At 46.9% G+C, this 12,100-nt stretch overlaps 2 protein-coding genes across 2 annotated transcripts in view; one reads left to right on the forward strand and one right to left on the reverse strand.

Moving 5' to 3' along the window:
- Positions 1–1,437: 1,437 nt before the first annotated feature.
- On the reverse strand, positions 1,438–9,540 carry LOC141924198 (aldo-keto reductase family 1 member B1-like). Its single transcript, XM_074826265.1, has 10 exons — positions 9,400–9,540; positions 8,605–8,772; positions 7,219–7,335; positions 5,862–5,939; positions 5,088–5,210; positions 4,517–4,617; positions 4,259–4,340; positions 3,666–3,749; positions 2,825–2,907; positions 1,438–2,087 (listed from the first exon to the last, which is right to left on the reverse strand). Exons 1-10 carry the CDS (start codon positions 9,463–9,465, stop codon positions 2,045–2,047), a joined length of 945 nt encoding a protein of 314 aa, XP_074682366.1. The 5' UTR covers positions 9,466–9,540; the 3' UTR covers positions 1,438–2,044.
- Positions 9,541–9,605: 65 nt separating this feature from the next.
- The window catches only part of BPGM (bisphosphoglycerate mutase), a 28,993-nt gene continuing 26,498 nt past the window's right edge, over positions 9,606–12,100 (forward strand). Inside the window, exon 1 of the mRNA XM_074826278.1 lies at positions 9,606–9,664. The gene's annotated coding sequence lies outside the window, so the exon portion shown is untranslated. The remainder of the gene's footprint in view (positions 9,665–12,100) is intronic.

Consider the following 12,100-nt stretch of genomic DNA (forward strand, 5'->3'; position numbering starts at 1 on the left):
CCTGATCATCTTCATGGCCTCCTCTGGTTTCGCTCAAGCAGGTCCATGTCCTTCTTACACCGGGGGCCCCAGAGCTAGACACAGCACTCCAGGTGGGGTCTCACAAGAGCAGAGTAGAGGGAGAGAATCCCCTCCCCCAGCCTGCTGGCCACACTTCTCTTGATGCAGCCCAGGATACAGTTGGCTTTCTAGGCTGCGAGTGCACATTGATGGGTCATAGTCAGTTTTCCATCCATACTACCCCCAGATCCTTCTCCACAGGGCTGCTCTCAATCCACTCATTGCCCAGCCTGTATTTGTGCTTGGGATTGCCCCAACTCATGTGCAGGACCTTGTGCTTGGCCTTGTTGAACTTTGTGAGGTTTGCACAGGCCTGTCAAGGTCCCTCTGGATGGCATCCCTTCCCTCCAGTGTCAACCAGACCACGCAGCTTCGGTCGTCAGTGAACTTGCTGAGGGTGCACTCAATCCCACTGTCCGTGTCACTAACAAAGATGTTAAACAGCACCGGTCCCAACACTGACCCCTGAGGAACACCACTCGTCACTGCTGTCCACTTGGACACAGAGCTGATGACCACAACTCTTGAGTGCAACCTTCAAGCCAATTCCTTATCCACTGAGTGGTCCATCCACCAAAACCATGTCTCTTCAATTTAGAGACAAGGATGTCATGCAAGACAGTGTCAAACACTTTGCACAAGTCAAGGTAGATGATGTCAGTTGCTCTTCCCTTATCCACCAACACTGTAACCCTGTCATAGACGGCCTCTGAATTTGTCAGGCATGATTTGCCCTTAGTGAAGCCATGTTGGCTGTCACCAATCACCTCCTTATTTCCCATGTGCCCTAGCATAGTTTCCAGGACAATCCACTCCATGATGTTGCTTGACACAGAGGTCAGACTGGCCTGTAGTTCCCCAGGTCTTTTTTCCTTTTTAAAAATGGGGTTATGTTTCCCCTTTTCCAGTCAGTGGGAACTTCACCAGACTGCCACAACTTCTCAACTATGATGGATAGTGGCTTAGCCATTTCATCTGCCAGTTCCCTCTGGACTGCTTAACACAGTCCCCCCCCCTCTTCTCCCAGTCTGTTACTCTGGGTTTTTAGTAGCCAGATGTCAGCACAGGCTACCAACCAAGTCAGTCCACAGTGGTACCACTGTACAGCTTTCCATCAGTTTCAGGTGCTGGTCTCCTGTTACTTGTTGATCCAGGATCTATAATAAGACTTGTCATTCTTGACTGTTCTTGTCAGCATTGCTCTGTCAACCAAAGCTCATTATACCAAGTTATTCAACTTCTGATCAAGACAAGATCTTCATGCTCCTGTGACATCATTTAAAATTAAGTATGGATGATGGTTTCCAATGACATTGTTGATGCAAGTGGCTTGGTTTGTCAATTTTTCATATTAGACTAGAACTTCCAAACCAGCAGTAATCTAAACATTTTTTATTTTGGATAAGAATAAAATTGAACACAATCTCTGCCCAGTTTCAGCCTGTAAAAGAATGCGACTGAAGTAAGGCCCAGTGTGAGTTGGCATGCATCTGTAGGTCTGGACATTTCTCCCATTTATTCTTTCCCAGAAAGCTTTGGGCTATGATCTAAAAGGAAAATTAATTGCTGTCTTTATCCTCAATTATTTGTTATTATTATGTAGTTCATTCTTTTAGGATGGATCTTTCTTCTGTGCTAACATATCCTTAACCTGCAGCCCTAAGTGGCAAGACAGAAGATAAAAAAAAAAAAAAAAAAAAAAAATCAGTTGCTGGTTCATTCTTCATGTTTTCTGCTTTGCCATTTCAGCCATGCAGGGACACTCATCTAATGAGTGGAGCATTATTATAGCCCATATTTTGTTCTTCAGAACAATTTTACTATTTCTTTCCACCAAAGAAGAAAAACCCAAAGTCACTGAATACATATACAGTGCCTTTGCTGGCAGGAGATGCACAGTGTGCAAGCTACATAGTGGACAACTCTAGGCAACGCTAGAAGCTCGGACCCCAGAGGCCTGCAGGAGGGCAGGATAAAATTATCTTCAGTATTCTGCATTGAAAGGGTACTCCTTGTGGGTTTTGCACCTGGAGAAAATCAAAGAGGAAAGATTACTCTCAAGGCTGAAGTAAATGCTATATAGAAATGAGTGTATAGAGGAGCCTTCAAGGGAGGCTCTGAATTGTGTAAATGCAGAATGACTTTAAAAGGCTTATCAGCACAGAAATGTCATACATGACCAACAAGTTCAAGTGTTTTTCTATTATTCAGGCACTGAACAGTGGTGGGACCAAGTTACTTTCTAGATAGAGTTAAAGTTCACACTGCTTACAGAGAAAACAGCAGTTTCTGTGGCCTTTCAGCCAATACTTCTTGTCTTGCTATAGGCTTCTAAGGCGCACATCTGCAAGCAGTTGTTCATACTGCACTTCAGATGGTCATTCCCTCCCCCAACTACCTATGTAAGAGCTGACATCAGTTTATAATTCACAGGAAAAAATTACCATAAGTTTAAAACTGCCTGATGCTCATTTCTCCAATATGGACATAGCCAAAGTTATCAACTAGAACGCTCCTTTTGAAATTGCAGGCACACAAAGTTTCCTCTAGAAGGGATTCACAATGAATACACAATATGACTTCCACTCATCCTTCAGTCAGTAAAGTGAAACTATAACTCCAATAAGATGTTAAATAACAGATTCATCCCCTAAATGATTTCAGATTTCAAAATATACCAATTTAAACATCTATACCAGTACTTGTGAGATCAGAATAAAGATTGAAAAATGTAAGAGTTTGAAGGAAACAAGCTGTCACTTACGTGATCATTTCACAGATCCTCCAGTTTCTGTTTAAGCTGAGAAGAACTGCCATCTCCTCTTTGGTCAATTCAAAGTCAAACACCTAGCAAGAGAAACAGCTGGAAATCACCTCTTTGAACAAATCAAATCAGAAGCAAGAATCACAAGATTAAAGAACAAGTTCACATCAGAAAGAGTGCTGGTTAGAAACCATGGTTTCATGAGACAGGGAAAGGAGAAGTATCTGGATTTTTGAGACTCTACTGGCGGGGGGAAGAAATAAACAAAAAAGATTGCCAGTTGCAGTTACATGTGCCAGCTGTTCAAAGATGTTTGGTAAGCACCTTAGTGTTGCAGAATGCCTCTATCTGTGGAAGATGCATTTCTCTCCAATTCCAAAGAAAGATCTGGAAGACTTTCATATTTCAGTAAATCCAGCTGTGTTACTTCTGAAATCTTGATGTCCAATATCAGGAAAAAAACCCTGATTTAACAGTCAGAAGAGCAATGTGGCTTATTGACACCAGGACTCTTCCCTTAACATTGCTTATTCTATATTTTGAGGAATGTTACTGCACTTGGGCTCCAAGCAAGCCTTGCCCGCCACTTCATCCACAAGTCACAGAACAAGAGACACTATGTAAGGTGGCTGATAAGGTTATCAGCATACTGTTTCCAAGAGCTCTGTATCTTTTCTCCAGCTCTAGTTTTCATTGTAGCCCTAGCTTCCAGACAGAGAAAAAAAGTCCAGTCCTCCTGCTGGAGGGCCTGGGAAGGGTGAGAAAGGGTCACTGCTGGCTCTGCAGGGGGAAGGCACACCATCCCTGAAGGGCAGCACCCGGCTTACTTGTAATCACTCACCTTGAAGTTCTCCACAATGCGCTGTGGTGTCACAGACTTGGGAATCACAATCACATTTCTCTGGATCTGGAAGCGAAGGAGAACCTGCAGGAACAGATCACTGAGTCAGAGAGGATGTCTCCTGCTCTGGAGGAAGCAGAGCCTGCTCCAACAGCTGTTTTCTGTAAGCTATAGCCACTTCTGCAGAGCTGCATTTCAAATCATTCCCACCCCGGTGGCGGAGGTAGCACTTCCTGGAGAGCAGAGAGAAGTGGTGGAGGCCCACATGGAAGGCCTCCTTTCCCATCCAGTTTTGGGACAGTCAACTAGTTTTTTCCTACCTGGGCTTTTAGCAGTCTATGTGAGGCTTTCATTCTCTGCAAGAGGACTTGAGAGGGGAAGTGACATCTGAAGATGGGTCAAGAATCTTTTCCTGGCTGAAGGCCGAAGAGATACTAGTAGCATATATTGTAGGCCACAGAGTAGGCAACCTGCACTGCTTGTTAACACAACAGAGCACTACAGTTCATAGGGAACACTGAACCTCCTCTTCAGACAGTTTCCTTAATGGCCGTGTTACAGGAAGTTGTACCCACTGTCCAGCACCTACATACCTGTGCTGGGGTTTTATTGTGCTTGGCTGCAATGTCTTTGATCTTGGGGTCATCCAGAAGGGAAGGCCTCTCTGGATTAGCCCTACACAGAGAAAAAAAAAAGATAAAAACAGCAAAGAATCACTCCAGAATGATTCTACTTAGCATGAGTAATTTAAAAAAAAAAAAGTAAAAAAATGTATATACACCTGCCCCATTACTCATTCGATTAATCTGAATGTTTCAAACTTAAACCACACCAACACACTTGGAAATTACCTGTCAGGGCGTCCAAGGGGACAGTACGCTGTCACAGTGATCCCTTTGGACTGGCAATAGTTGATCAGCTTCTCCTGGGTGAGGTATGGATGACATTCGATCTGCCAACACAGGAGCAGTGACTGACAGCTGTAGAACTACTGTAGTGTTCCCATACTCCAGAGACTTTTTTTCTGAATCCTGATTTCCTAATTACAGGCTGCCTTCATCCTAACCTGCACGTGGGCACCAACTTTTCTATTGAGTCCTTAAGTACTTTTTGTATTTTGTTCTGAGAGACTTTATAAAAGTCATTGGTTACAGTCAGAATGATAGCTCGTGTCTGGATTCTTTATCCCTCCAGAGAGTGTTTCATAGAAAAATACTTCAGAATTTGTAAAAAGTGGTTCAACAAGGTGAGACAAAAAGGAAATATTCTGGTCCTTTTTGTACTGAGAAATATCCATGGAGCAGGACTTAAGAGTAAGTGCTATGTCTATTTTGTTCTCCCTTTTTCTATCTCCTCATTCAGCTGTTATCAGATCTTTATAATCCCTGGAAACTATTCACCTGCAGTCACTTTGCAGCTTACCTGGTTATTTGCAGGCTTATGCTTCAGTCCCGGCTTTTTCAAGATTCTTTCAGTCTGCTCACGGTTAAAGTTGGAGATGCCAATGGCTTTTACCAGACCAGCATCCACCAGCTCTTCCATGGCCTAACACAAAGTGGAGTAAAGTCAGCACCCAGTGTACAAGACACGACCTGAACACATTCTTCCTGATGTGGCTTGTTTCCCTTCATGGGCAGCACAGAGTAACTGTTTGGACTTGACACGTTTTTGATTCTCAAGTGGAAAAGTGGATACTGTTAGTATCTGTGCCATGTCTTCTATCACTCCAAAGCTCAAAATCATTGTTGAGACTATGAAATTCACTGAGTTACACAAGGAAAAGATGACTAACTCTACTATTGTCACAACACTGGAGGGCTATGCCCTAGGAGGAGGGCAGGATCACAACCTAAGCATCTACTTCTGCAAGATCTGTTTGAGCAGTTCAAGAACTGCATGAGAACTGCAGTGAAGAACAATTGTATAGTTATGGTTGAGTAAATAACTTTCTCCAGCCTCACTCTGGTCTGCAGATCCACTGAAAATGACTGTGTAGCTTGGTGACTTGAGACACTAAACCACGGTGAATAGGAATAATAGCTTGACTAAGCATGCACATTTTTAAAAGCTACCACATACTTTTGTGAATTCTTTCCAACTAATTGTGCATACATGCATAAGGCATTCTGTGACTTCTGAAGCTAACGCCACTGCTGAAGACAGAAGACATGACTCTTCCACTGTGGCTGAACTTACCTCCCATGTATGTAGAATATCTGTATTGCTGGGTATAGACATGCCTTTGTCATCTGTGGGAAACAGCTCCTCTCCTGCCTGTCAGTGACAAAGAAAATCCTTGAAAAATTTACTGAGAAGTTCACTTAATATCACGAGAGCTCACAACCATGATAGTTTAAACTCCTAGTGCACGCAAGAACACTAATTCTTGTCTACATTCAGTCATTCCTTTGAGGAGCAGGAGGAATTTAAGGCATTTTTGCCTGTGACCACTCCCATAAAGACAGGTTTTTCTGCTGGACCCCTCAAGTGATGACTCACCCAAACACCTACAAGGAGACAAACCACTCAGAACTATAGCCTCCAGTCTCATACATGTTCATTTCATGTATTGTTCTTTTGTGCCCACTTAGAAGGAACTGTTTTGTTCTTTTCCCAGAAGGGCATCAGGGACCTAGTTGGGTACTAGGAACACACAGCTTTGGCCTACACAACACCAGATCTGCTGAAGAGAGGTACTATGTGCAGTGACAGTTCTTCTATGACAAAGCTCAGTGTAATGCCACTAATACTAGGAAAATTAGAAGAGCCTTTGTGTACAAGTTATGAAAGGACACCAAAACTGAAATATATTTAACAGCTGTTTGCTACTCTCACCATGAGACAATTTCATTTCCATGGTTTTGTTAACATAAAGCTAAAATAGAGTATGAAATAAAGATGAGCATCTCAAAAACAACAAGTAGGATGGAAACTGATCGGACTGTAGCAGGACAGAAAGACTAAGACTAGAAAGAGTCAGACTGAGACATCAACTCTTTCACTAACCTGTGAAAGAGTTTAGGCCCCCAAGAAGTTTCACCTTTTGAATTCCTGTCTCAGAGCAACACTAAGACTCCTACAGGCAAGGTCGGCTCAATCTGTACTGTATTAAGGACTTAGTGATTAAAAAGAGAAATGAAAACCAGAAATATTTTCTCTTGCTCTGTGATTCAATAACACAGAGGGGAAAATTTCTGACAGGCAGCAAAGTGCAGCCCTCCCTCCTGCAAGGGGTAATTTTGAGATGAGCATACATTGATTTGTAAGAGAAAGGAAGAGCAGCCTAGTTTATGCTTGCAGCTGGGAGACCTGCTCCTAGTTTTCAGACCATCATTTCCAGGATCAAAGGGGTATGCAAGCAATAGTCTCAGAGGCAAAGATCAAGAGCCTGGCTCATGCAGCCAGAGTAAAGCTGAGCACCACAGCAGTGCTGGTGCACACAGACACGTGATTGTCGTTCTCAGCCAGAGCAATTGTTGGGCTGTAAAGCCATGTAGCTCTCCAAAAGCCGTAGTCACAAGAAACAAAACCAAGGGCATTACTATTATTGTACCTTCAAACCAAAAGGCCAGTGCATGAGGTAGAGATCCAGGTAATCCAGTTTCAGGTCAGCAAGAGTCTTCTGGCAGGCTCCCTTCACCAGAGGTTTGTCATGAAACGTACACCATAGCTAGAGAAAAAAAAAAAACAAGGCACACTGTGACCTCCTGCATTAAAGCTCTTGCGTGCTCTCCTGTACAGGACAGAAATGCTCTATCATCTTCTTTGAAAGGTGATGTGGAATGAGGCCATCCTAGCACTCTTCAGATGGGGCCTGCTCTGTGATGGGACTGGTCCATGACACTGAAGGCAGTGTGTGCAGTGGCAGCACAGGTATTTGAGCAGGATCATAACAGACAAAATCCTCTGGTTCCATTACTTAAGACATAATTTGTGCTCCCCCCTTTTACACAGCATCTGCCTTGGCAATAGGTGGCTTTTAAATGAAGACATAGATCTGTCATTCCTGAGGACGCATAAAACTCCTGCATTAAATTTAGCAGGCAAAGCCAAGAAAATATAAGACAAGCCACAAAGAAGGGGTTAGCACCAACCTTTACTAAGGTAAGAAGCAACTTCAGAATCCAGCTAAATATCCTGTTTTCCTTAGGAAGCAAGAGAAAGAGAACTCACCAACCACACCTGCCTTGGGACACATGTTGAACAGATTACGCTGTCCCAAGGTGCCCAGAACCTCATCTTCTTTACACAGCAGAGACACCCCTTTGGCAGGGCTGCGGGCCCAGCTGCTGGAACAAGCACCAGGCACTGCCAGGCTTTTCTCCTCTGCTGGCTTTAGCAGTCAGTGAAGTGCCATTACCAAACTGGTTCTGCCTCTGTATCGGTCCATGACACCAAGTGGTCTCAGACCTCTGCATCACGGGTTTCTACCTTGCTTGGTGCTACCTGGCCCACTCTACCTTTTCCTGCTTCCCTTCCGCATCAATTGGTTTGCGGGTATGAGATGCAGAGCTAGGTTCCTCCTCATCCATCCCCCAGCACTTCTGGGTCTCCTCAGCAGAGTGCCAGATCACAGCAGGGCTGTGGTGCTCAAGCTTCCTGTAGCTTTTGCAGGGGGAAAATCAGAGCTTGTTTTCCTTCAGTGTTATTGGGTTGACTGGGGAAGAAAGCTGCCACCAGACAGTTAGGATAAGGGTGATTATTCTCCCTGCTCAGAGCTCAAGGAACATACTCTTCCTATCCAGTGGCTACAACAATAAATATTATTATCAGTAGACAGGAAAGAATCAAACTCCATCAGTGTTCTGATGAAGTGAAACAATAAAGTAGTATCAGGAGTGATCTCATTTACATTATGAGCTTCTCCAACTACTTTAGTTTCCTACTGTAAAAAAGGTAAAACCAGCTTGTCCATGATCCAAGACCATCTGATCCATACCTTACTGACAATGAAGAGGTCACTTCGTTTCACAACGCCTTCCTTGATTTTCTCCTGGATCCCCTCCCCAACTTCCTTCTCATTCTGGTACACGTAGGCGCAGTCAAAGTGGCGGTACCCAGCATCGATGGCAGCCATCACTGCAGCTTCCACCTTACCTGGGGGGGACTGAAGGGGAACAGGGCATGATAGGTCTTGATTTGGGATTCTCACTTGCTGCTCCTTAGGTAGTTAGAGAGCAGGTAAACACACAAAGGGGCTTTAAGAGGAGCTTCTCCATAAAGCTTTCCTGGGTACACATCTCAAGCACAGGCACCTGAGCTTAAAGCCAGACTCCAGCCGTTCCTCTGTTCCCCCCACCCCGCTCCCAGGCTGGGCTCTGAAAAGCCTTTGCAGAGCTGAGGCCCCAACACCAGCACCGTTCTCCACGGCCGGGCCCAGGGCTCCTCACTTCCCCACACCGCTTCTCAGAGGAGAAGCCCCCGGCAGCTTCGGGCAGGGATTTAACCCAGCGAGGGGCCTCAACCCAGGCCGCGGTGACCCGCGTCCCCGGGCAGGGCCCTGCAGCGGTGCCTGAGCCTGGGCTGCTGCGAGGGGGCAGCGGGCAGGGAAGGACCCTCGGTGCCAAGCGCCGCAGCGGCAGCCCCGTACCGAGCGGGGTGCCCCGGCGGAGACCCCGGGCCCGGGGTGTCGGTGGCGCCGGCAGCGGTACGGCCCCTCCGGGAGCGAGAGGCCGCGCAGCACGGCGGCAGCCCCGGGCTCCGCTGCGGGAGGACTGGCTGCGGGCGCAGTTACCTTCCATGTGCCCAGCCCCAGGAGGGGCACCTTGGCAGCAGCACCCAGCCGCACGTAGGTCGCCATGGCCCCACGCGGGAACACGCCCCGCGCTGCCAGTACAGCCCGTCCCAGAGGTGGAGCCCCCCACCCACCCCGGCGGCTGGTAGCGCTCGGCCTGCCCCTCCTTGGCAGCCAATCACCGCTCAGGTCCTGCCCCGATGGCAGCGCCGCCCAATCAGGAGCAAAGCGGGGCAGCCAATGGGGGTCCCGGCCGGTTGCTATGGTACGGTATGGGGGGACCTATGGGGGGACCTACGGGGCGGGGTGGGGTGGGGGGAGCAGCGCGGGCAGCGCTCCCTGGCTGCCCCCAGCACCCGCTCTCTCCTTTCCGCCCGCCCGCCGCGGCCTGGCTTGGCCTTTCTCACCGGAGCCGATGGCCTGGTCAGGCGGGCCCGGCGGCGGCGGGTGGCGGCGGCCGGAGGAGCCGCCGGGCTGGGCCTACGGCAGAGCCGGGCGGTAAGGGCCGTGCAGGGGCTCAGCGGGCCTCACACCGCCCGCTCCAGGGCAGGCCAGCCGCGGCTCGGGCGGGCCTTCTGCTGAGGCCCGGCTCGTGTGGGCTCTTGGGAGAGCTGAAGTCAGCTAAAAGTCGCGGAGGTGATGACCCCCACCCCCGGGGTGCGCCCTGTGGACCTCTCCTCCTGGTGAAGTTCCTTATCAAAAGAGAAGCGCTGAGGGCGTCTGTGACCGGATCCGGCTTGTGTTTGTGCAGGGTTCAGCTCCTGCAGCGCCCGGTCCCTGTGCCACAGGTTGTTCATGTGTATCTTGCTTGTGATACGTGCTGGGGTGTTGCAACACCCTGTTGCAGTTCACCCTATCGGTTACCTGATGGAGAGCCTGTTTCATTCAGTGGCACTTTGGCCCACGGTTTGTCATTGCTAAAGCCAAGGGGTGTCCCAAAATGAGTCAATAAATAGGAGTCCCAGGTTAGGGCATGAGGCAGAGGTCTCTGGCTCTCAGCTCATGGAGCTGCTCCCTCACTGCTGGCCGGGTGTTTGTGTGCTGTGAGCCATGGGCTGACGAAGGGCTGAGCTCTTTGGCTGGAGCAGTGTGTCCCCATGACAGTGATGGTGGCCTGGGCTGGTCCCAGGAGCCTTGTGACCCTGTGTGCTGATGAAGCGAGACAGTTAAGAGAAACCTTGGTATGAGATTACAGATGAAGAAGTAGGTCCTTTTCACGCACACACACGAAGATGATGGTATCTGTGCTTCACAGGCTGGGAAGCTAGGCACAGGGGAGAACAGGGAAGTTCACACAGGGCATGTGTGGCAAAGGTGAGAAGTAAAATTAAGTCCCCATTTTTTTCCGATCTTAACAGAACCATCTGGTAAAATTCAAGAGTTGCCTGTTTTTTCTTTTCACTTTTACTTCTCCTTGTTTTATTAGTACAGGCAAGAGGCACATCTCTATGGCTTGTATTTTTAGTGGCCAATGCATTCACAAAGGAGAGTTTCGTAATGCAGAGAGAGACACGTGAGTGTAGAAAAGGTATCCTGTAGCTACGTGGTCATTGTGGATGTCATATATAATTAAGTGTCATAAACTGATACATCATTTTGCACAAAAATGGAACAGAATCCAGGTAATGGATGGGAAGGTGTATTTTAATGTTTGCACACACGGGGGCAGAGTTAAACTTGTGTGTGACTGCTGCTTTTGAATTTCTTCGATAATCTGTCAGCAGATTGAATTGCATATTGCATTCCTCAGATTTTGTAATAATGAGAAGGTGGAAATCTCTCTTCCTCTGTCTCTTTTCCTAAAAAGGATAAGAACAAAAAAAAATGAAGGTGGGTTACATTTGTAATAAATAAAGAGGCATGAAAATTTTCTGGTAAAGACTCAAAAGATACAATCTGAGTTTTGAAGAGGAAATTAGCAATTATTACTTACGTACATACTTTCTGAATTGTCTGATCCTTATTAAAGGCAGAGAAAAGAATTTCCTTTTCCCTGCTGTGTTTTGCACTGAAATGTGTGAGACCGCTTTTCCCACCTCAACTTACCACTCTGTCTCAAAGATGTTGCAAAACTTGTACTTTTAAGCATTGTTATATGTGGTGGGGGAAATCAAGTCTATTTTCTCTATTCTGTTAACTGGGCACTTATTTACAACATGTTGTATATCCTAGAGGAACAGAAAGACTTGTCTAAAATTTAGAATGGTTGGATTTACTATGACGGCAAACACTCTAGTGTGCTCAGCACCTTCAGCTTGTTTTTGACGGCAGCAATCAGTGGGGATTGTGGGCTGTCTACAGCTCATAAGAAGCAGTATGCGCTGAACAGAGTTGGGTTGTTAACTGCACATTTGCGGCCAGAGGCTACTTCCATTGGGAGATTTGGTATTGATTCAACAGCATTGGAGAAAGCTTTTTGTTAAAATGTCTGCCAACAGTGTCAGCTCTCTGTTTAGCCAGTCTAATACCAAACTCTGTCTAACCAATTTTGTATATTGGCCCTGATGTTCTCAGAATGGCTGGACATCATGATTTCAACACTGTATAAGTCTTCCAGTGCTTCATCATAGAGATCCCCTCTGTTCCCCCCGCTGCAGCTCACGATGGCCATGGTGGTGGTTTGGGCACAATGGGGGAGACAAAATTCCTCAGGATCTGCATCCCAGCCTTGGCTCGAGCATGTTGGTGTCTGGGGGAAGGA

This window comes from Strix aluco, chromosome 5 (genome assembly GCF_031877795.1).
Source record: "Strix aluco isolate bStrAlu1 chromosome 5, bStrAlu1.hap1, whole genome shotgun sequence".
Taxonomy (NCBI): domain Eukaryota; kingdom Metazoa; phylum Chordata; class Aves; order Strigiformes; family Strigidae; genus Strix; species Strix aluco.

Excerpts from the sequence above, each read along its gene's own strand:
- LOC141924198 (XM_074826265.1), bottom strand. The coding sequence starts at position 9,465 with ATGGCGACCTACGTGCGGCTGGGTGCTGCTGCCAAGGTGCCCCTCCTG. Across the intron at positions 8,773-9,399 it reads TGGGGCTGGGCACATGGAAG|TCCCCCCCAGGTAAGGTGGA; the intron begins GTAACTGCGCCC and ends GTTCCCCTTCAG. Across the intron at positions 7,336-8,604 it reads ACCTCTTCATTGTCAGTAAG|CTATGGTGTACGTTTCATGA; the intron begins GTATGGATCAGA and ends TTTTTTCTCTAG.